This window comes from Castor canadensis, chromosome 9, assembly GCF_047511655.1.
Source record: "Castor canadensis chromosome 9, mCasCan1.hap1v2, whole genome shotgun sequence".
NCBI classification, from domain to species: domain Eukaryota; kingdom Metazoa; phylum Chordata; class Mammalia; order Rodentia; family Castoridae; genus Castor; species Castor canadensis.
The window spans coordinates 31386958-31412040 of record NC_133394.1 but is presented as its reverse complement, the minus strand read 5'-3'; the positions used below and the strand labels follow the sequence as shown (position 1 = coordinate 31412040).

Below are 25083 nucleotides of genomic sequence, written 5' to 3'. Positions count from 1 at the left end.
ATTTTTAGGACATTTCTGTTTTGAAGTTTTCTGTATAATGCTTTTCAGTAAGGACAGATTCTACTATCAATAATTTTTTTTTTAAATCTTAAGCTAGCTAAATCTCAATTTTCTTATCAGTTGCTGAGTCTATCCAGAATTAATCCAAACCATCTGGAAACTGTGGGAGTAGGAATTCATGCAACAAATACTTATTGAGCCCCAACAATGAACAAGAGCTGTTCTAGGAGCTGGAAATAAATAAAGCAAATGGTGCCATTATAGTTGATATACTATTTATTTATTAAGTTATTAATATGGACAATCTATTATGCAACATTACAGATGTCTTTCAAATCTTAACAAAGTATAGTCCACTACCCAGCCCAGGAGAAAGACAAAAAACAAGGTCATTCTTGTAAGTGTAGCACAAGCACTCACAATAGTCCCTTATTTGGACATCAGAGGGAATAATTAGTCAAGAGGTTCTTCACTTCATTAGAGTTTTAACTTTCTTGAATTCTAGCTGTTTTAGAGTCAAAAGTCCAACTTAGATTATCCACTGATGTATGGTACCTCGTGTTGGGAGGAGGGGCTCCTGTCACCTCCTTGGCAGCCCTTTCTACTGTTCCACACTCCTTCTGCAGTGGAGCCCGCCCTCCCTTCTAGGCCAGTAGCGGTCAGACTTGGCTATGGGGAGTCACAGGTGGGTCACAGGATGTTCTTATTAACTTACAAAGGTTGTGTTTCAAAGCTCTAAAAACCCGTTTGGTGGTGGTAGTGGCAGTGAAAAGCACACTATATTTGCCAAGGGGGTTCTTCTCATCTCGAGTCTTGGCTTCCTTATAGCCTGGGAGACTACTGCAGGTCTCAGTGCGAGTGAAGGAGGGAAATTCCAACAGTGATTGGTATGAAGCATCTGCAGAATGGACTGGACTGGCTACTATGGCTTTTATAACCTGCCTTCCTTTCTTTCAGCGAGACAAGCTTATTTCTTCATCTTTCCTCCTATGTCATGCTAGTATTAGTACAAGATTTAAAACAACTATGAAAGATGAAACTCCTAGCTTTCAATCTGAATGCTGAAAAACGAAAAACCAAAAAAAGTCCATTCTCCGATGTGCTATACTCAAACTTCCTCAGTTGAAAACAAATGCCAAATGACTTATAAAGACAAAGTGTTGGACAATGCTGATTAAATGACTGAAGAAGTTCTGAGGTGAAACTACACATATTTCAGAATCTAAAATACAGGAAAACCCAAATATATAGTGTAGTAGGGATTCTCTAATCCCTTAATTCTACTCACATTGAAAACTATAAATGTTTTCAACATCAGGCTACTGATGACTGTCAATTAAGATGGAACCAGAAACCTTAGGAAGTCTTGCCAAGTTTGTGGCAGTTTCAGTAGTCTACATAGTTAGGAAAAAGGAGAAACCATAGGGTAAGGAGTGAGGGCATTGGAATTTATTTAACTCTAGGTACCATGGGCTTAACATTAGTAAGTAAGATTAAAGAATGAGCAGTCATACAGTTTTTTTGGTCATTGTGTTTTCCAAGCACCCAAAAAAAAAAAAAAGATCTACATTTTCCTATCGAGTTTCACCTTTAAATAAGCTAGAAAGATCCTGCTGCATTCTGTTTCCAATTTACCAGTACATATTATGTAGTTTACCACATGTGAGGAGCAAGTCATATGTAGTACCAAGTTTAGATCATCATAGGACTACAACATGCACATTCTACTTAATGTAGCTCAAGCAACAGGAATACAAGAGAACAGTTATGGGTAGAGACTCGTTTTGACAGTCATGTTCACACTAACTATGGGTTTAGAAATCTTATTAGCCAGGTACCTACAGCAGTTCTTCAATTGGTACTGGAACATTACACGCATGCACAAGTGGTGTGGTAGAGAATGAAGTAGAAGAGTCAGCTGGAGTAGGACTAAAGGGAAATCGGAGATGGCATGGTGCCATGTTGGGAGTCTGGCAGTTCTCAGCTCTCCACAGTAAGTCTCTGCTCTGTGAGAGAGGCCTGCTGGGCAACACTTTTGTTCTCGTGACTGCGAAGTTTGGATATGACATCTAGAAAGGCCAAATCCTGCACTTCCTTATGTAGAGATTCTGGAAGATAAAAATAAGATAGGGTTCCATTAGGTTGTTCTAATTTTACTCTATAATCTACCCCAAATATAAACCCAAAATGTTTATTTTGATGAGACAGCTATAAAACTAGGAAGAATTCTGGGAAAAAAAATGGTGGTGGCCTAGCAATGTCCTTTTTTGGGGAGTATATTGTAATAAGTCAGAGAAATTGTATTTGCCGCATTTTAATAAATATAAATCAGGTATCGAGTTCTATAGCCTAAGGTTGATTTAGGGGAATGAGTTAAACACAGCTCATTGTATGATCTCAAAGTTCAGTTATATCACCATTTCCATCCTATCACCATTTCAAACATGAAGCCGGATGATTTACTGAAAACCTTAGGATCTGTTAAATTAATTTTGTAGCAAATGAAAGTTTACATTTCACATCCTTTCAACAAATTTCTGTAGGGGTGTGGGGCTCCTTCTCCAATTACCTACCCTACTCTTTCTGTCCTTTTACTGCTTTGTTTAACCTTCACTATAGGAAAGTATAGGACTCTTGGTGTCTCTGAAAACCTACTATTGGGAAGAGTGAGGTCTAACAAGCTTAACGTAATCAGCTTAACTCCTTAAACTGCCATGTTTATTTTGGTATGTCCACCAGTTATCATAAGAACATTTTTAGTAAAAATAGAAAAAATCTATCTTTATTCATATAGAACCTTGAGGGACCACAAATCTACAAAATAATCTGGAACAAAACTCTAGAGCTCACATTCCTGATTTTACAACTTATAATAAACCTATAATCAGAAAAGTGTAGTATTGGTATAAAGACAGATCTATAGGCCAACAGAACAGAATAAGCCTAGAAATAAAACCTCTTACAGTTAAATGATTCCTCATTTCAATGAGGAAAGAATAGTCTTTTTGACAAATGGTGTTGAGGAAACTGGATAGTTCCATGTAAAAGAAAAAAGTTAAATCCATACCTTACACCATATATAAAAATAAACTCAAAACCCAACTTTTGTGCATTATCAACAGTAAAAAAGGCAGCCCATGAAATGAGAAAAAAAAATTTGTAAATCACGTATCTGGTAAGGGACATACAAAGGACTCCTACAACTCAATAAAAACATCATCAACATCTCTAACAATTAGGGAAATACAAATAAAAATTACAGTAAGATACTGCCTCTCACTAAGATGGCTATTATCAACAAAAGAGAAAATAACAAGTGCTGGTGAGGACATTGAGAAGTTGGACCCATGTGTTATTGGTAGAAATGTTAAATAGCCAAGCCACAGAAGAAAACAGTATGTTGGTTCCTCAAAAAGTGAAACACAGAATTACCATATGATCCAGCAGTTCTACCTCTGTATATCTTCCCAAAAGAACTAAAATCAAAGATTTGAAGAGATATTTTTATACCAGTGTTTACAACAGCATTATTCGCAAAGGTTAAAGAGTGCAAACAACCCTCCATCAACAGAGGAATAGAGAATATGTGTTATGTACACACAATGGAACATTATTTAACCTTAAAGAGGAATGGGATTCTGACAAATGATAACACTGATAAGCTGTAAATGTATATGCTAAGTGAAATCCTGACATGGAAGGACAAATATTTTATCATTTCACTTATCTGAGATGCTCAGAGTTGTAAAATTTATAGAGATAGAAAATAGGATTGTGATAGCCAGAGGCAGGGGAGAGGGTAAATGGGGATTGACTGCTTAATGGGTACAGTTTTGGTTTTGGAAAATGGAAACTGTCCAGGCTGGATGGGAATGATGGTTGCACAGCAACACAAATGTACTTAATGGCTCTGAGCTACACACTTAAAAATGACTACAGTGGTAACACTTATGTTTTACTGCAATCAAAAAAGTATGTCAGCAAACAACTATGAACATGCTTGAAACAAATGGAAAAAAAAAAAACCAAAAAACAAAAACCACCCAAAGCCATAGAAGACATAAGACAGGAGCAAATGGAAATATTAGAACTCAAAAATAATCATTATAGAACAATAACTGAAATAAAATTTGATAGGTTCAATGTTGGAATGGAGCACACAAGGATAAAAAAGTCAGTGAACTTTAAGAGAACAACAAAAATTAATTTGAAAAACAGAGGGGAAAAGTACCCTGGGGACAAGAAAAAGACCAAAGTCTCAGGGACCTCTAGGTCCATGAGTGAAGGTCTCCCAATTCCTGTCACCAGAAACATGGGATGAGAAGAAAATAAGTACCTGAAAAACACAGGTTAAAGAGTCTTCAAATTTGGTAAAAGACATTAAACCTATGGATTCAAGAAGCTGAGAAAACTTCTCACAGAAGAAACTCAAATGCATGCCTCAAGACATACTATAGACAAAGAAAAAAATTTTTGAGAGGAGGAAATAATAATACCTTACCTACAGGGGCTAAAACAAGCAAGATTTTTCATCAGAAATTATGGATGCTAAAAGACACCAGCAAAAAGCACAGCATTCTTCATGTACAGAAAGAAAAGAACTATTAACGCAGAATCCTCTATTTGAAGAAAACATTTTTCAGGATTGAAGGGGAAACAAAACTTTCTCAGATGAGGGAAAAATAAGAGACTCTCTTGCTAGCAGACCTAACTTGGGGCTGCTAACACCCAAGAATTGAAATGGAAATATTAGAACTCAAAAATAATGATTATAGAAAACTGAAATAAAACTTGATAGTTCAATGTTGGAATGGAGGACACAGAAGAAAAAAAATCAGTGAACTTTAAGAGAACAATAGAAGTTACTCAATCTGAACAGAGGGAAAAAGGTCACTGGGGACAATAAAGAATGGGTATTAGAGTTCTCTAAGAAAAGAAATGATTGGTTTTTAAAAGGGAATTTTTTTAAAAAGTGGGTAAATACCACAGACTTTCCTTAAGAGTTTTCTGAATTATGTTTGATAGGGCAAACAAAAATTATAATAGTTGTCTCAGTTTTAAATGTATACAGAAGAAATATTTAATACCATTTATTACATTATAAACAATAAAAGGGAGTGAAAACAAATAGAAAATACAGCAAAACAAAAATGAAATTGCTCTGGCAAGGCAGGCATGGTGCCACATGCCTATAATCAGAGACAGAATGATTGATAGTTCAAGGCAGATCTGGGCAAAGACTCAGAAACAAAATATAAACAAAACAGCTGGGAGCGTGGCTCAAGAGGTCGAGTGCTTGCCTAGCAAATGCAAAGCCCTGGGCTTAATCCAGAGTACTGTCCCCTCCCCATAAAAGGCATTGGCAGAGTGGTTTATAAAGCATGACTCAAATATTGTCTACAAAGACACTACTTCAAATACAACACAGAAGACTGAAATGAAAAGAGTAGAAAAAAGATAATGAGAATGTTATTCAAAAGAAAGGAGGAGTAGCTATGCTAATGTCAGAAAAAGTGACTTCAGAGCAAGGGAAACTAGCAAAGCCAGAGAGTCATACTGTCAGTCCACCAAGAAGGCACAGCAAGCCTAAAGTTGTATGCTACTAACAACAGGATCGAAAAATAAGCTAAAAACTGACTATAAGGAGAAATACTCAAGTCTATAATTATAGCTGGAGAATTCAGCCTCTCTCTCTTTCTCCTAACAGTTTACAGAATAATTAGTCAGAAAATTAGCAAGAATACAGAAACCGCAGCATCACAACCAACAAAGGTCTAATTTGCATTTATAGTGTTCTAATGCTACTCAATGTCAGTAGGACGAACATTCTTTTCAAAGAGTACATGGTACATATACCACAATAGCTCAGTGAGTTCTTGAACAAATTCCTTAGCTAGTGTCCTAGCATGCAAAATCAGAACTTGTTCTTTATATAAAAATACATTTTAGGGTTAATGAAATGTAATTATTAATATTATTTTTGCCTATATTTACTATATGATACTTTCTATTATAGTAAGAATTCTTGGGAACAGTTTTAGTGTAAAAGTGTAAATCCTATATCCTCCACAAATTAATTTTTAATGCTTTTTAGACACCAAGTTACCATTAATTATTACTCTACATTCAATATCTGATGTCAACCATATGTTGGTAGCCATCAAACAACAGAAGGACTACCTACCAGATCCCATGAGAGCACAGATTAGGACCATGGCGTTATATTTGATTTCAGGAGCACTCCTCTCATCTGCTAGCAGCCTGTGTAAAATCTGTACAAGCTTAGCACTTTCTAGGTCTTTCTCAGCAGTACCTAGAATATAAAAGAGTTATAACCACTCCACATGAACCTCAAACCAACAGGCTAAAACTAACCATGTGACACCTTCAAAAAGAGACTGATAAACAACATTAAATTCAAACTTTGTGAAAAGTATAGACATTTCAGGAGTTTAGGCTTAATGTTCAACACTAAATATTCCTTTTAATCTGAAGCAGTTTAAAAACACTGTATTATGGAAAATGTTAAACACACAGAATATAATCATATAGAAAGTGCAAAAAACTTCAAGAACTATTACAGCCAATCTTGTTCATCCATCTACTCTTACCCATCCCAAATTATTTTGGAACAAATGCTACAAATCATATAATTTCTTCAACAAATATTTCATCTTATTTATCTTTAAGATGTAAGTATTTATCTTTAAAATATAAGGACTGTATAATTCCAATCAAAATCCTGAAACACCCTATATCTTAAAGAAACATTTTGTTTTGTTTTTTCAAAAAACAAAACAAAACAAAACAAGAAAACAGGAAGGCAAAACAGGTCCTGTCTAGGGAGTTAGTACCCTAAGAGGGGGGAAGGTATAAGGAAAGGGAGTAGGAGGGCAAATATGGTAGAAATATTATGTAATCAATATTATGTACATAAATGGAAAAAATGAGACCTACTGAAACTATTCCAGGAATGGGGGGAGAAGGGATAAAGGAGAATGATGGAGGGGGTGAATTCAACTTTGATATATTTTAAGACCTTTTGTAACTATCACAATGTGCCTCCAGTAAAATAATAATAAAAAAAGAAAAAGCATCTCAAAGATTTTCTATAGTAAACAGACAAGCTTACACTAAAGTAGAAAAAGTGTAAGTCCCCAAGTTCAAATCCCAGTACTGCCAAAAAGCAAACAAAGTGGTAAAATGACAGCTTGTTAGAAGATGCTAGTCATGAAGGGCCCAAAACTGTCTGAAATTGTTTCACCACTTTAAGCCGTTTTAAACTAGGTGATGAACTTGTTTGTTATCATGTGTCTTAGACTCCCAGATTGACTGATAAAATCTACCAACCACAAAAGCAACTCTAACCATTGACCAGTCACTGAAAATAAGCATAAATGCTCTTGAACTCTACTTTATCCCTAAAATTCAAGCAAGTTTCATATCACTTTTATAGTACACCTATTTTTAAAAATAATTATGAATTGCTTAAAAACTTAAAACCACATAAGATGACAAAACCTAGAATTTTTTGTGCTCAAAATCTGAGTAAGTCAGACACTGTAAGGAGATGCAGCCTTAGCCTTTAATTACAGGTTATGTGGCTCTGATACAATGTTTCTGGCTGCTGTATCAGGACTTGGTTCCTGAGCCAAAGGTTGCTACCTATATGCTAGATGTGTATGAGCTAGCTTCTCATGCAGAATTCTGTCCAAAGGGATGGAATGTGCTAGACAGGCAATAACAGAGTCATTTAGACTCTGCTTTTAGGGACTTTTGAACATGAAAAACACAGAAAAGTGGCACCAAAGATGAGACTATAGAGTGAAGGCAATTCAATAAAGCAACAGAAACTATGGTAACAGAAGATGAGCAGGACAGAATCAAAGCTGATCAGCAGGGAAGGAAGGGAAAGTCTGGGTCACAGGAAGCCTCTACTTGATGTGGTATTCTAAGTATTGCTTCATTTCCCCGTGAAGCCTGCTGGAAATGTTTTCTATGTTCTCTAAGTAGCTATATAACCTGAGATTATATATTATTTAAAAGTTAAACCTTAATGCACTACCTTAAAAATGTTACCAAAAGCACAACCAAAGGAAACAGCTGTGGGAACAACCTACATAAGTGATTTTCCATGTATTTGGATTTAAGTGCACCAGCAAAACACTTCTAGTGAAGGATCCATTTGACTTCAATTCCACTCCTGTGCTTCCTTTCATTCAAGATAAAAATAGCAGAAAGTAAGTTTGTCACTGAGGTACTTACCCAGTTCTAAAGCTGCTATTAGTGCCAAAGCAACAAGGGCTTCATTTTGCATTATTACATGTTCACTAGTTGCCATGGTAACTAGATGCTTGATGCCACCACTCTGTACAATGGTTTTAATTACATCCTACAATAAATAAATAAATATCACAGAATTACAAACTTTAATTGCAAACATAAAGAAACTGCATTACAACCAGTCAATTCATTGAATGGTCTTGTGATATTGTCCTGTACAAATCGTTAATTTTAACCATAAAATTTTTCTTCACAGAAGAAAAGGAAAAGGCTTTTAGCTTTAAATAAATTCATCAAAAGATGACAACTTAAATTGCCTAAGTGGAAACAAAACAAAACAAAACAAAACAAAAAAACCATTGCACATCTTGTCAAGGAACAGAGAGGCCTAGAAGCTACCAAAGCCAAAAAAAAAAAAAAAAAAAAGTGCCACTACCCCAATGCAGACCTACCTCAGAATCAACAAAAAAGAAATAAAACTTGGAATTAAACAAGTTTTCCTTTAACAAATTTTATGAAGGTGGCAGGTAGCTATTCTTTAGGTGCTCTGAGTAATGCTTTTATATAAAATTTTTTTTAAAGTAACTTTTACCCCTTAGTTTGATCTGATGAGTTTGAGAACTGGATTACATGCCAAAGGACTGACAGAACTTTAATCAAAATTTTCTGACTGACCTCATTTCCTATGGTGCATGGAGCTCTTTCTCCAAAGCAGAGGACACAGTGAGCTCAGGATTCAATAAATCACTGACTTTGAGTGAACTACTGGAGCTTCTCTTATTTTAGTGACTTTACCTATGACATTATGATGGTATCGATGTATCTTGCCTATTTTTGTAACAATTATAATGTTATTACATACAAAGTGCATACAAAAAAATCTGACAAAAGTTAGATGAAGGTTGGGGATATAGATTTGTGGTAGAATGCTTGTCTAGCATGCACAAGGTCTTGGGTTCCATTCCCAACATTGCAAAAAAAAAATGAAAAAAATAGTCAACAGTTATTTCTAGTAACCATTCTGTCTTCACTCCACTGAAGGTTTTATTATCTTAGCACTCTTAGGCTAAATATGATTTAGTGGGAAGTCTCAAGTTCAGAATATTTTAAAAATAACATTCTGGGCCAAATATGTTTGTACATGCTTGTAATTCCAGCTACTTGGGAGGATTGAGGTGCCATGTCAGTGTGGGCAAAAAAAAAAAAAAAAAAGCTAGCAAGACCTTATCTCAACTATAATCCAGGAGTGATGGCTCATACAGGAGGATTGTGGCCCAAGGCTAGCCTGGGCAAAAAGTGGGAGACCCTATCTGAAAATTAACTAATAAACAAAAAGGGCTAGGGTTGCAGCTCAAGTGGTAGATAGAGTACTTGCCCAGCAATGCAAGGGCCTGAGATCAAAACCCCAGTACTTCCAGAAAAACAACTTCCTTTGCTAGTTTTCACCACTTTTAGTAATTTGGAATATGTTCCAGATACAAGAAGTAGCCTAAGTTACTATCAATTACATAAATCTAATCATAATTTTAAGTTAATTTGCTAAAATATTTGAAAAAGGTTTCTTTTAAGCTTTCATCTTATATACATTTTTAAGACATCTATTTACAGAAAATATCTTTGCTTGGAGCCCACATTCATTTAGTGATCAAACATTGTAAATCGGTGGAGTACAAGAATTGAGTTTTTATGGTAGCTGTGTTCGGGCATTTCTAAGTCTTTTCCCATTCACCTCTTGTAGAAAAGTAAGAAGCTATCTTTTAAAGCCTTTTCTGACTTTATAATTTACTCCTTACTTAGTAAAAGTTTATTTGAATCTGACACATAGTTCATACAATTAGTAAAGAATTTTATAAAACTCACAAAGAAGTAAAGACCACAAGATGTTAACAGACACATATGCAGTCACCTAAGGACAGTCCTTGAATTGCCATTTCAAGGCAGTTATTTGTATTTTTCGAAAAGTCTGCTGTGGTAGAAGAACAGGGAGTGAAGAAGTATGCCTATGACAAATGAATATTCTCTCCTGCAAATCCAAGCTTAGCTTTTTTCTCTCTCTTCTTCCAGAGCAGGTATCTAACTATTTTCTTTAAAAATGGCTGCCAACTGCTTCAACAAGTATATATTAAACAGCTATTCCATGGTTGCTTTTCTGGACAGAAAGAAGGATAAAGATAGTGTACTTGTATCATGTGGCAGAAAGGGAAAAGAGTATTATCCACGGCTACCCTTTTGGAGCAACAACTTCACGCTGGACATTGTACTGGGTAGCGTACAGGCACTAGTTCGTTTTTATCCTGCAGAAATTCCCTTGGCTAGATATTATCTTCAGTTTATCGATGAGGGAACTGAAGCTCAAATTAAGTTATGAAACCTGCCCAAGGTAAGACAGTGATTAAGGTAAAGCCAAGATTCAAATCCAGACAGTTTAGCTACCAGGTCCTTGCTCTGAACCACTTGTGGCCAATGCAAAAATATAAGCACTAAATTCATAGTGTCACATTTAATGTGATCTGTAAAGGCTCCCTCAGTATATTGTAAAGATGTATTTTAACTTCAAGATATTTTTAAAAGAGAAGGATATTAGCACCACTTCACAAAGCAAAAAGGTCCATCTGAAGCATTACAAATGATCTTCAAAAATGAACCCAGAGATACCTTTAGTTTCTCTCACATTGTTTCACTTTCAATAAATAAGCTGTCAATAAACAGAATCAAACAGTTTTCTAGATGCCTTGGTAAAGTCTCTAGAAATAATGGAGATACTTTATTAAGTTTGAAACTAAGTTTTGGTACATATAAACCCAAAGTAAATGATATACTAACAGCTTCATCTCTTTAGTACTTATAGTCAATTTGCCCTTGATTACTGAAATAAACTTGGTTCAAGACTTTGTTGAGAACTGTATAGTGATGTTGTTCACAGTAGATGTTCTGAGATAGAAATTGATGCTCTGAAATCCAAGCCTAAGATTCAGCTCTGTGGAGCCAGTGAATCACCTAACAAACATTATCTTTTTTCACATTGTATCAAAGTCTTTCCAGTATGGGATTTAAATCAAAGTGCAAAGAAAAATGCCTACTTCAATAGGTGGGAGACTTAATAGTCTTAGTAAAAGGCAAACTATATATATTTATTTTTGGTTTTGGCTTTTGGTATCTGCAATTGGTACCTTGCTAGTTGGTCAGGGAGTCTGGCCTATGGCACTCTTTTTCAGGGAAAGGTGTGAGAGTACCTACTGACATAAACACAGGAAACCACAGAATGAGGTGGAGATGACTAAGCAGTGTGAAACCTTGTGAATCAGCACAGACTTTTTAAAAAATTTTTATTTTTTTATTATTCATATGTGCATACAATGCTTGGGTCATTTCTCCCCCCTGTCCCCACCCCCTCCCTTACCACCCACTCTGCCCCCTCCCTCTCCCCCCCACCCCCTCAATACCCAGCAAAAACTATTTTGCCCTTATTTCTAATTTTGTTGAAGAGAGTATAAGCAATAATAGGAAGGAACAAGGGTTTTTGCTGGTTGAGATAAGGACAGCTATACAGGGAGTTGACTCACATTAATTTCCTATGCATGTGTGTTACCTTCTAGGTTAATTCTTTTTGATCTAACCTTTTCTCTAGTTCCTGGTCCCCTTCTCCTATTGGCCTCAGTTGCTTTTAAGGTATTTGCTTTAGTTTCTCTGCGTTGAGGGCAACAAATGCTAGCTAATTTTTTAGGTGTCTTACCTATCCTCATATCTCTCTTGTGTGCACTCGCTTTTATCTTGTCAGCACAGACTTTTGGAGGGCTGAACTTTAAGACAGAATTCAGGGTGACTTTACAAGTACAATCTTCAAATATTTAAGAATACAGGTCAGCAAAACATGGCTGCAGTCCTGTGAGCTGCCGGCACCCTCTTCCACTATGGGTTAGTGCACGGCAGCTCTAGTGCCTGTCAATCAGGAAGTGCCAGTCAGGTACTGCTGCAATCACAAAAACAGCCCAGTGTGCCAAAAGTGCAAAACCTCAAGTTCAATTGGAGAAGAGGAACTTGAAAACTGGAATATTTATGCTAAACATGGACATTTCTGAAACCCTTAGACAAGTTCCTGTTTTCCTCCTAAGGACCCTTTTGGACTGAGATCTCATGATGCTACCTATTTAAGAAAAGCTGGCACCATTCACTGTCAAATACTGAAACCCAAGTTGTACTGCAGCACTGGAGGCAGATTTGCAGAGATGTAGACTTCCAAGCAAGGGGAAAACCTGAAGCTCCGAGAGGAGCTGTTCCCCATACAGCTCCCACAAATACTGCTCCGGATTCTGCTAATCCTTTAACAGGAGAAGTGACACAAGATGGACTAGAAAAGGTGGTTACTTTCATGCCATATCCACAGGGCAGTTGCTCTACCACAGGTAGCAGCTTACATGTCATTTACAGACACTATTTATATGGTGATGTGGAACACTACTGACAGGTGGCACCACAACTCCTCCTCACTCAATGCTTTGCAGACCACATTCTGAAAGAACTGCACCACTTTCTACTTGAAAAGAGACATGAGGTAGTCTTCTAATTGCTGCTCATTTACAACCGATGTCTATGGTCAACAGAGGGGATCACTGTCCTCAAACAGACAAGAATATTAAAGGGCTTTGTGAAAGAGAGAAGGGGGATATCCTTCTGCTTCTAATAGTATTTACCAGTGATCACACCGAAACCTTATATGCACTGGATATTAAGTACTCTCAAGTTTTAGTCAATGAGTGTGAAGTCAAAGATATCAAAAGAGCAGAGTCTCTTAATGGAAATCCATTGTTCTCTAAGGCCCCGGCTAATTTACTGCACTCACAAATCCAATCAAACGAGCTGTGCTCTAAGCAGTTGACTGAGTTGTTCCTTTTGTGCAAATCCTGTCTGCAGTGAGATTAAACCCTCCTTTAGGAACCAGCAACTGTGGGCTCTACCTGAGGACCCCACAGGATCAGAAAATGTTCAGTGTCAGATTCCTCTGATGTGGAAGAGGGCAGTATTTAGAAATCAAGGAAGGAAGTCACATTAACATGCACAGTCTTTGGGCACAGACTGTGTGATTTCACAGAACTTGAAAAATCAATCCTAAAAGACTTCAAACAGTCAAAGCAAACTTTTTTTTTTTCTCTTTGTTTCATTTACCATTTTTACATTTACTTACACATGTATACATTGTTTGGGCCACCTTCCCTCCTCCCCCGCCCCCACCCTGTGCACTTCTGGGCAGAACCTGTTCTGCCCTCTTCTCCGATTTCGCTGAAGAGAAAACATTAGAAATAATAGGAAAGACATAGCATATTTGCTATTTTGAGATAAGGATAGCTATACAGAGAGATTCTGAGCATTGCTTCCATGCACTTGTGTATTACAACCCGAATTGGTTCATCTCTGTCAGTCCTCTTCACTACTTCCTGGTCCTTCCCATAGTGGCCTCTGCCAGTTTAAGGTTACTGTATTTGCTCCTCTATGGTGAGCATATCAACCATATTCAAGTTTTAGGTTTCCTTCCCTTTCCCTATTTCCCCCATGTGCGTTCTCCCCTTAGTGTGTGACTCATGTCCAATATCAAAGCAATCTTGAGCAAAAAGAAAAAACTGGAGGAGTCACTACCCTCACTTCAAAATATACCACAAGGATATAGGAAGCCAGCATGGTATGGGCATAAAAATAGATACGCAGACTAACGGAACAGAATAGGGTGCCTAGAAATGACTCCAAGCATTTATAGCCAACTGATTTTTTTTAAAAAGGTGCCAGAACATACACTGGAGATAATGTCTTCATTAAATGGTAGTGGGAGAACTGGATATTCACATGCAAAAGAGTGAAACTTTTTCACAAAAATTAATACAAAATGGATCAAAGACTTAAGTTTAAGACCTAAAACTATGAAAATATTATATAGGGAAAACACTTCAAAACATTGGGGTAGGCAATGATTTTTTTTTCAGATAAGCACTCAAGCAAAGCACAGGAAGCAAAAGCTTCCTGAGTCATGAGATGACAGGTGTGTGCCACCATGCCTGGCTTGGTAAGATCTTTAAAATACTTTTCAGATCCTAACTTCTGTTACTTCTGATCCATTTCCAGTAATGGTATTAAGGATGGCTAAATTCTTACATAATCTTGATTGGTTAATGACCCAAAGCACTGATAATGATATTCTGTGAAACAGGAAGGGGTCTGTATAAGTGTGAAGCTTTAGAAAGCTAGTTGTTGGTCTTAGAAGTGTTTGTCAACCTCAGACAAATATTAATGTTGCCAGTGGACAACAAAGCAAAAATTCTATAAAAAAATAAACAAGGAGAGAGATATGATTCATAACTGTTGGTTAAAGATCTAAGAGACTGTAACAAATTTGTATCTGGGGTTTAATTACTTTAAAAGCTTATTCCAGAACAATATTTTCCAAAGTACATGCAATGTAATGTTACGAGATGTAACCTGTGAAAAGAATCCTAGGTCAAATAGTTTTGTTATCAGTGGATTATATGTAGTTAAAGAAGCTTATTTAGAATAGTACCAGTGTGTGTTGTAAACCCCAAAACAAGGAATAAGGATATATTATTTCTGTAACTAATCTGACCACAGAACCCTTTTTATTTTTTGTGAAATATCTTTTGGGATTATTATTTGATGGAACACACTTTGAAAACTACTGCCCAAAAGTAATTACTGGGCTGGAGGCATGGCTCAAGTAGTATAGCACCTGGCTAGCAAGTGCAAAGCTGAGTTCAAACCCCCAGTACCACCAGGAAAAAAAAAGAAAGAAACTTCTGACTCCATTTTAATGTTTGTTTAATTAAAATAGCAGTTTACTGTCAATTGTAGGAAAGATATGTAAAGGAAATGATAGTCATTTATACTGAATTATAAACCAAAAATTATATTGTGACTTTATAGTTGCAATCCTGTAAAACCTCCAGTTGTTTTCTATCAACTATCTAAGAAGGTACTGTGCTGGTATTTCTCACTTTTCAAAAACCCTATAGGCAACAATCTTTCAACAGGTACTTAAAACCCTTTATGGGGTGGAGGGAAAGGGAAATCTATGATAAATGAACTTCACAGAAACACTTTGAAGTTTTCAAATTTTAACTTATACCATTTGAATAGCTTTGACTTCCAATATGGCCATTTTTTATTATGAAAATTTTTTGCTAGGATATATTCATTTTACAGGGGGGGATTCATAGTGACAGTTCCAATTAGGCTTATATTTTACATTGATTAGATTGTCCCCATCGTCTCTCCCCCTTTACCCCCTTCCCGCCCACTTAAAGCAATTGCAAGAGGTTTGTTTTGTTTCATATAAGTATATGAAGTCAATCAACCATATTCCCTCACCTTAATCTCCTTCCTTCACTCTCTCCCCTCACAAGTATCCCTCAGTCACACATTATACCTATTTTATAGTCCTGTCTTTCACTATTAATATTTAAGTTGATGTTCAAAGGGGTTTCTCTGTGTATTCCCGCTGTGAGTATACTTTATTTTGGTCTGTTCCACCCCTTCCATTATACTCCCTACCCCTTTACTTCCAACACCCCCTTTTTCAACAGCTTTCAATATATTCTTATATCCTCTACCTTCACAGATGTTATGTTTTATGATATTACTGACACTCTATCATTCTCTTTTCCTTTCCCTCTTCCCCCAAGTTCTACAGTCTTTCCACTATTACTAACATGTTCTACATATGAGGTTGTATATGATCATGTTTGTCTTTGTGTATATATTTATCTTTTGGATCTATCTTCCATGTATGAAAGAAAACATGTGGTCTTGTTTTTCTAGGCCTGGTTTACTTTACTTAACATGATGTCCTCCAATTGCATCCACTTACCTTCAAACCACCTGGTATCATTATTCCTTATGGCTGAGTATAACTCCATTGTGTATATATACCACATTTTCTTGAGCCATTCCTCAGTTGTAGGGCATCTAGGTTGTTTCCATAGTTTGGTTATTGTGAATAGTGCTGTGATGAACACTGGTGTATCGGTGTTTCTATTATGAATCTTTCCGTGGACACATTTTTGTATCCATTAATTGTTTGGTTGCATTGATACTGTTAGTTGATACAGAACTGAACTGACAGTACATTGTAAATTAATCATGGCTTCTTAGGCCTTACTACCACAAGTAACAGGAATTTACCAAATTCAGATGCAAGATACTTGTCTCTGTTGTATGTAAGTGGTAACAGAATTATGGTTTGCCTAAACTCTAAACTACTGGTGGGAATTCTTGTGGAAAGGGACAAAGGATTAAGGGCAAACAATCCCAAGAAATATGGGAAGGTAGGCTGGAGTAAGCCAGGGAGGGTGTGTTGGTTACATCTGTTCCTATTGCTTTCTTTTTATGAGTGACTCGAACCAACCTGGTGCCAAGCCCTACACTTGGAATCATTTTTAAAATCACATCTTCCTATAACTGTGTTGATTTCATCACCCAAATCTTTGTCTAGTCTTCTTTTCTACTACTAGTCAGCTGAACTGTGAAATGAAACAAAGTAAGTTGTTTAGGTGTCAAAATGGCTGACTATCAGCAAGCCACTCAACCCAAAGCCTTAATTCAGCTCTCATCACCTCTCACATATAGTTTTTGCTGTAACTGTTCTTTCTGATTCTGTTAGACTCATCTTTCTAAATGATGATGCTCTACTGGTTAATACCTTTTACTACTTCTCCAGCAAATCAAATCCATACACCTAATATGGATCACATGGCACATAGTCCATCTCAATCTCCAGTGCTCATCCTTTCCAGCCACTGTCTATGCACTCCATGCTTCAGCAGTACTGCCACATTTATATTTTCTCTTTAAAACTCCTCTGCTTTACGTCCCTATGCCTTTGTGCACTCATCTCTGCCTGGAAAGGTCCCTCCTGACTTTCTCTCCCCTGGGAGATTGCTAGTAGACCTACAAAACACCATCCCTTCTGAGATACCATCTTAGGCATACCAGACAGCATTGGGTATTCTCTCCTCTACTTATACCTACATGGCATATGTGCCCTTACTGCTGTACTTAGCAAGCAATTTTTGTATCTCGCATAACAGTTAATTCCTTTGAAATGACATTATACTTTATATTACACTACAAGCACGTAAATACTTGCTTAAATTAAATGAATTAAGTTAAATTGAATGAATGGGCCTGAGAGCAGTTTATGATGGAATAAGATGAAAGGGGTACCCAAGGAGATCATTTTGTCATTCATTCTTCTGCTGCTTTTTTTTTTTTGGATGGCACCAGAGTTTGAACTTAGGGCAGCATGCTTACTAGGCAGGTACTCTACCACTTGAGCCATTCCACCAGCCCTTTTGTTGTGTTGGGCTTTTTGGAGATAGGGTCCTGGGAACTATTTGCCCAGGCTAGCTTCAAACTACAATCCTCCTGATCTCTGCCTCCTGAGTAGACGGGATTATACGCATGAGCCACTGGCACCTGGCTGCCATTCATTCTTGATGCTTTCTGTTTGGCCAACATACTACTTGGTCCTGTCTTAGTGTTTCCGTGAAAATGTACAGGCTCTTTAACTGGTCTGGGTGAGACAGGCAATAGGAAAGTCTGGTTAAATAGTAAGTAGGGAAAGATCTCAAGATGTAGCATCTGGTAGAGACCACTCTTATGAGCCAGTGAGGATAGCTATGACGAAGTCTGTTATTTACATGAAAGAGACTTAACCCAGTGAAGGAATACCTTTACTTTTTTTTTTTTCTATTCTCTTTTCACCTTCTTTCTTACTCTCTCTCTCTTTGGTGGGATTGGGAGCTTAGTGCTTGCAAAGGAAGTGCTCTAACTTTTGAGCCATACCTCCAGTCCATTTTGCTCTGGTTATTTTGGAGATGGAGTCTCACAAACTATTTGCCCAGGCTGGCTTCGAACTGTGATCCTCCTGATCTCAGTCTCTCAAAGAAGCTAGGGTTATAGGGGTGAGCTGCTGGCACCGGCCCCACCTTCTCTTACAGAACAGATAAATGAATGAAAATGCTGGCAAATTTGAATTCTAAACTGACTTCTCATATAGAAAAAAATAAAAGGCACAGATAACCCAGGTTGTAAATCAGCTGCTAATCTGCTGGACTGGGTTCTCATCACTGTGATCTTTTAAACAGTTTATTTTGTTCATTTATTGATTACCTACTATGTGCCAGTAGCTACTAGGCTGGACACTGCCATGAAAATGGGGTGGGTATCATTTATTATCTGCATATCATTTAATTTCTAAATACTAGCAGCTAACATTGTCTAGTGCCTGGCACACAAATGTCTGACACTGATGCTGGTGATGGTGATTAAAAAAAACAAAACAAAACAGCAGCAACAGCTAAAGCAACAGCAGCCTCCCACTCAGTGGAGGTAGCAACTGGGCATGTGTGCACACATGATTTCACTGAATCCTCACAACAATGTGAAGTAGGTATTATCCCCGCTATTATATATTAATCTACCTAGATGTGAAGAGACCTGACCATTTAAACAGTAGGGATCTAACTATCTCTGTTTGATTCCAAACCCATACTCCTAACCCTAATGGATGAGAACTAAATAAAAAAGCTCAATCTTCATTTTTCCTCAGAATTATTGATTAGCCTATTCTATAAGAGACATAAAAATACAAGCATATGGTATAGGATTTACAAGCAGGATGGCTTCTTTGGGAACTTACTTTTGATTTACTGTGGCGTATGAGGGCAGAGAGGAGTCTGTTGGACTCTCCCATCACACCAGCATGATCTTTGGCTTCGCACCATTCCACCAAACGCTCCACTAATTTCACATTCTTTCCCAGTTGTTCAGCAGCTTCTGCTATAGGAAAGAAGGCAAACCAAAAAGAATGAATCACTGACAGGCAATCAGCTGAAATAATTGTTAAAGATGAAGGAAGGCAGAGGGAAATGACATGTCTAAAAACCCAGCAAGCACTGTGAATACTCCTTACCTGATGATGGGCTATTTGGCTTTTTTTGTTTTAAATAAAAGTTACAGACTTTCACACAAAATACAAAAGTAAATGACTTCATACTCTTATGGTTAAGTCTGTTAGTGCTCTGGTACAATGTAACAAAGGATTTTTAAAAGGACTTGAAGAAATCAGTACAGAAAAGGGTTTAAGAATTTAGAAATGAGTAAATAAACATAACTCATTTCTAGGAATGGGTTTTATTGCTGTTTCTTCAAATAGAAAAAAAATGCTCTTCCTGTCTGTAAAACAAATTTAAAATTTTTTTATTGTTGCTGTACTGAAACACGACTTTGAAGATATTAGAAATGGCAACGGAATGTCAAAACACAAAAACCCTCTGGAACTGATAAAAAAATCAACATAAAAGCAGGATTCTGTATACTAATATAGAGAGACACAGTATAACTTCTTGCATTTAAAGTCAGCTACAGACAAGCATGAAAATTACGGAATGGGGTTCCAAATCAATCTCTTTTTAACTTTTATTTGATGACTATGTGATTTTGAAAGCTAAAGAAAAGTTCTTTTTAAACTAGAAGCACATTAGGAATAACACACCAAAAATGCAACTTGGGAAAGCATTTCGTTTACCTTGTGCATCTATTAACATTCTTAATGTTCCCAGAAGTTTGAACTGAACTGGAGGCATTTCAGATTTAAGGAATTTCAAAACTGCCTCTGTGACCCCAGCTGATAACATCTTTGCTTTATTTACAACTAGAAAGAAAGACAAAAGGACTCTGGTTAAAATGGTGTTAGCATTCTTGATGACAAAACATTCAACTCACATTGTTGGTTAGCTTTAAGGCCCCATGATATATTGTTTCTACTTTAGAAAAAGTCTTATTACTTGCCTGTAAAATTTAAGAATGGAATTGGGTGTGTGTGTCTAAGTATTCTGTTTTTCTACAGGAGCATAAAATACACAATCATACTGTTAGTTAAAACCCAACCTCAAAACATTTACTTTATTTAATTTGTAATGGAAATCCAAAAATGTAGACTTACTTACAAAAAGTGCAACTCCTGAACTTAAATGTTTCTCTTTATCTGTCCTTGACTCAACTGTGTTAATATAAATGTGATATACATTAATAAACTATTAATGTTATATGAAGCAAATTACTACTTCATATTGCTACACTATTTCGCCTTATCAGAAATTTACTTTTAGAAAGTAGAATGAAAGAATAGTTCTAACTATCAACTGAATTATTTCCCACGATAATGTGATAGCCTGGCTGCAAAACCTTTAATCCAAGGACATGTTAAGGCTGTATTTTAAAAACCATGTATCTGCTTTTAAGTGGGAAACCCCTCAAAAACCTTAAAACATCATTCTTTAGGGGACTCTGTTAATCAATTGTTAGTATTTTACCGAGAAGATGCTTAAAAAGTTTAGGAGTTCATAAAAGATAATAGAATATTTGCTTTTTAAAGTAAAGATTATTTTTGTATAGTGTCAGAAAGCTTAAATATCCTCTCCATTCATTAGTGAGAAAAATATTAAAAATCTGAAGACTATTTTTTTCCTTTTCTTTGTCAGAAAAGCCTCACGAATCACCTATGTATTTCATTTTCCACGTCACTGCCTCCCGCCTTTGAGCCTTACCTGGGATGGCCAGATTTCGGAGGGCACTGAGCGCTGCATGCTGCACAGTTACATTGCCATCCTCTACGTGTCTGTCCAGCAAATCCATCAGTTTTTCTACGATTCCATTGTCTACCATGTGAATACAATTTCCATCTGAACAAAACAAAAACAGTTTTCTTTCTCTGTAAAATTGTCTATGAATATTTTCTAGGGCCGATGCCTACGATCTTCATTAGGGAAAATGGATTATTCCAAAATAAAAGGGATCCCAGCACTCTCTTGCATCAGACTTACATATTCTTTTTTTCTGTTTTCTGAGTGAGAAGTTTAGTGATAAAAATCCTTGAAATGGGTAAGAATTTAAAAATCAGAAAAAGTCTCTACCAGTCTGATTACATATCAGGAAATAAGTACAAACTATCTGCTCAAAATGTTCACACTTGTTCTCACTCCCAGAGAGGGGTGCTACATTCTGCCACAGTACAATAACAGCTGTCTAACTTTTGTTATCATGGCTGAGACTTAAATGATTTTTCAAGGAATTTTTTTTGAACATTTACAAAACACAAATTATGATGAAATATTTATTACACATTTAGATTCAGTAATTACCAATACTTTGCCAATCTTAATGCAATCATTAAGGAGTTATTCCCAAAAAGAAGGGAATGGAAAAAGGGTAAATCGACACAAATCTAAAAATCCGAAATCCGAACTGCTCCAAAATGCAAAATTTTTTTGATACTGACATGATGATACAAGGAGGAAATTCCACAACTGACTTCATATGATGGATCATAGTCAAAATACAGGTGCACTAAAAATACTGTATAAAATTATTTTTAGGCTATGTGTACAATGTGTATAGGAAATAAAAACAAATTTCATATTTAGACTTGAGGCCTGTCACCAAGATATCTCATTATGTATATGTAAATATTCCACAATCCAAAAAAGTCTGAAATCTAAAACTTTTCTAGGCCCAACCATTTTAAATAATGGACACTGTGGAATAAAATCAAACCATAAAGAAAGTAACACATTTTTCCTGTACACAACATGACTTAACAGAATAAAACAATAGGAATGCTAGATTTCATAAATAAACTGAAGTCCAGTATGGGGCCTCTGAAATATTATTAAACTAAATTTAATATTCCACCCTAAACCAAAAGATTGTTCCTGAATAAGTTTTGTGGGCACAGGAGTATAAACTAGAACCCAAGTACCATAGACTGAACACCCAGTTTATTAACACCAAAAGAAAATCAACAGGAAAAAAAGAGTACACTCCCCCATCAGATGCAGTTTATTCAACTCTAAAGTGCAAAGTATTAAAAAAAAAAAAAAGAAGCACTTCATGATCATTGTTCATGATCTTTAAACTATCAGTATTTAGTTAACATTACATAAAATGTGCAATTTGTTAGCAAAGTGATTATAAGTATTTCTAATTTCTGGAAAATTAAGGAAGCAGCATGCACAAATTTCTGAACTCTTTTAGTACATGTGATAGATAACAAGGCAATGAAAATTTTAAAAATGCAAAACACCTGATTTACAAGGGAAGAACTAATGTGTTTACCATTTCTGGCAAAATTTGCAATTGCCAATGCTCCAGCAAGCTGTAGCTGGTGGTTATTTGATGGAATCCAAGAAAGTACCCTTTGGAACACATTGCCTTTTCCTCCTTCAAATAGCTTCTGCATGGATTCATCTGGAGGTAAATGAAACCAATAGTTAGTTACACAAGAAAAATATAATTACGAGTAACAAATCCATGTTCCTTAGTGATTATCTACCTGGGAAACTACGTACCTCACGAACTATTAAATTCATAACGGGAAAGGTAATGACTCTTTTTATAAAGCAGAGATTAGACAGCAGAATTTAGAATTTTTCTAGTCTAAATTTCCAAGTAACCATCTAGTTTTTAGTCCTTTGGTGCCACAGCTGTCTCTTCTATATGACAGCTCTTCAAATACTGGAAGATAGCAAAGAATTGTCTTTTTCAGGCTCATCATCTCTGTTCTTTTGATGTAATTAAGATTTCAGAATCATTACATCAAAAGAAGTGAGATAGGAAAATGAGAAAATGCCTACTATGGTACCTACAGAAGGGACAATTCATTAAAATGCTGCCAGTCATATTCTTTGGCATAAATTACAACTCACCTCCAAGAAGTAATAAAACCATGAGATCTGATGCAGTTTTAAGCTCAGCAACATCATCCTCTTTGTCACTATCTACCTTCTGCTGAACAATCTCTAGAAGACACTCTACCAGGCCTGCTTCAACCAGCTGTAGTTTAATAGCATCTGAAAAACAATGCGAACAAAACAACCTGAATTTTACATGAAATAAGAGCTCTGGTATAAGCGATCCATTATGAAGAACTGGAGGAAATTAGGGAAATACACAATCTAGCTAAACGACCTTCTTAGATTTGAGTTTCAAAATGAAGTCTAAGACAGTGCAGCTTAAACACAAAAGCTTTATTTCATTTTTCTGTTCAATTATCTTTTCACCATGTCTTGAGCAACAAATACCACTATTATTCTAGGTATTATGCTTATGTTTAGCAGGTGATACTATAAAATATTATACCGTAAATGCCTACAACATACATATTTGTTAAATAAAGTTAAAATACATCCACTCTGGCTCTTGAATACAAAGCAAATGAAAAGTAATGAGCTTTTAGTAAATTTCAACCTACATCACATGTATCGTTAGATCCTATTTGTATAGATGTTAATTTTCTAGTGAGTTATCTGTAACTTTATGAGCTTGGAAAGTCATACTCTGAAAAATGGCTTCAGATTTTCATTCATTTAAAGTTTTTTTGGGTCATGGGGTACCTGGTGGTTCATTACACAAAATCCTATTCCTGAATATGTCTTTAAATGTTCATCATAAAGTTGAAAGGAAAAAAAAATACTTCTGAAGGTTAACCAACAAACCAAGGTATTTTAGAAACAAAATTCATATCCCAATTACATTTTTTAAAGAAGTGATCTTCATAGCAAACTCTATCCCCACATTAAGTCAAATTTTTTTACATCCCTAATGCCTTAAATATTCTTTCATTACAGCATTCACTTATGGAAAATCTTACATTCACATACGTACCTTGTCTCCTGTGAGAGCAGACCTATCTTGTTAATCTAAACTGACCTATCTTAATGCTTTGGCTATATTCCTTAAGATAGATGCCCACTAACTGACCTCAGAAATACATCTGCTATAAAGAAAAATTTAAATTAAAAAAATTTCACTTGGATTTTATTTTAGCCATTGTTTTCCCTAAGCTGTGTATGTACTCATGAGTGTCAGCTTGTCATTTGGAAGAAACAAAGACTTTCTCTTTCAGGCAGTTGTATTTTTATTCTTTGGTAGTACTAGGAATGAAACTCAGGGCCTCGTGTCTTTTAGGCAATTTTAATGTGTAAAAATTTATCTTTTTAGCTGGGCACTGGTGGCTCTAGCTACTCAGGAAGCAGAGATCAGGAGAATCATGGTTTGAAGCTAGCCAGGGCAAATAGTTTGTGAGACCCTATCTTGAAAACACCATCACAAAAAAGGGCTGGTAGAGTGGGTCACAGTATAGGTCCTGAGTTCAAACTCAAGTACCACAAAAACAAACAAACCAGGACCAATTAGCACCAGGACCACTAATTTTTCTTTAAATATTATCTTAAAATATATAGAAGTCAACTGGAATGCAATGCTTTTTTAAAAGGCATACTTGTACACTAGGCCATGCTTAAAGTAGGGCATTTCCTTGGTTACAGAATGCTATGGGAAGAAATGTGTGGTAACTAGAATGGAAAAAAAGGATTTAAAAAAAACCCTTAGAAATGCTAAAAACCTTGAACTACACAAATCCAAACATATGTTAAAATTACTCTTCTTTGTATACCAAAGGAATATCCAGAAACAAGTCTTCACAGAGATCACTCAATGCACTGTACAATTATAGACTGAGGTAAAGGTGGAGGAGAAAACAAAAAATAAAAACCCTGTTACATTGAAATACTGTAAGGAAGGCTACAGGTAATTCTCTGGCATAAGCACTGACTGAAGATCATGATAACATTTTCATTTTGCAGAACCACCAAATAAGATTAAAAACAAATTTCTCCCTGAAGAATAAGATCCAAGGCATATAGAAAGTGAAGCAAGTCAACATTAAAGATTACAGATCTC

The 25083-nt window shown here is 36.1% G+C and overlaps 1 protein-coding gene and 1 pseudogene across 5 annotated transcripts in view; one reads left to right on the top strand and one right to left on the bottom strand.

Moving 5' to 3' along the window:
* Nucleotides 1–258: 258 nt before the first annotated feature.
* The window catches only part of Rap1gds1 (Rap1 GTPase-GDP dissociation stimulator 1), a 126222-nt gene continuing 101397 nt past the window's right edge, over nt 259–25083 (bottom strand). For 3 of the 5 annotated variants that reach the window (XM_020185420.2, XM_020185422.2, XM_020185423.2), the window contains 8 exons: nt 23049–23192; nt 22459–22590; nt 20892–21026; nt 19871–19996; nt 18983–19122; nt 8266–8392; nt 6185–6313; nt 259–2108 (listed from right to left, as the gene is read on the bottom strand). In XM_020185420.2, the coding sequence (XP_020041009.1) occupies nt 1981–2108; nt 6185–6313; nt 8266–8392; nt 18983–19122; nt 19871–19996; nt 20892–21026; nt 22459–22590; nt 23049–23192 (1061 nt within the window). In that variant the 3' untranslated portion in view covers nt 259–1980. The remainder of the gene's footprint in view (nt 2109–6184; nt 6314–8265; nt 8393–18982; nt 19123–19870; nt 19997–20891; nt 21027–22458; nt 22591–23048; nt 23193–25083) is intronic. The other 2 variants (XM_020185421.2, XM_074041406.1) reach the window with 1 other exon arrangement.
* Nucleotides 10620–13333, top strand: LOC109700292 (ferrochelatase, mitochondrial pseudogene; annotated as a pseudogene).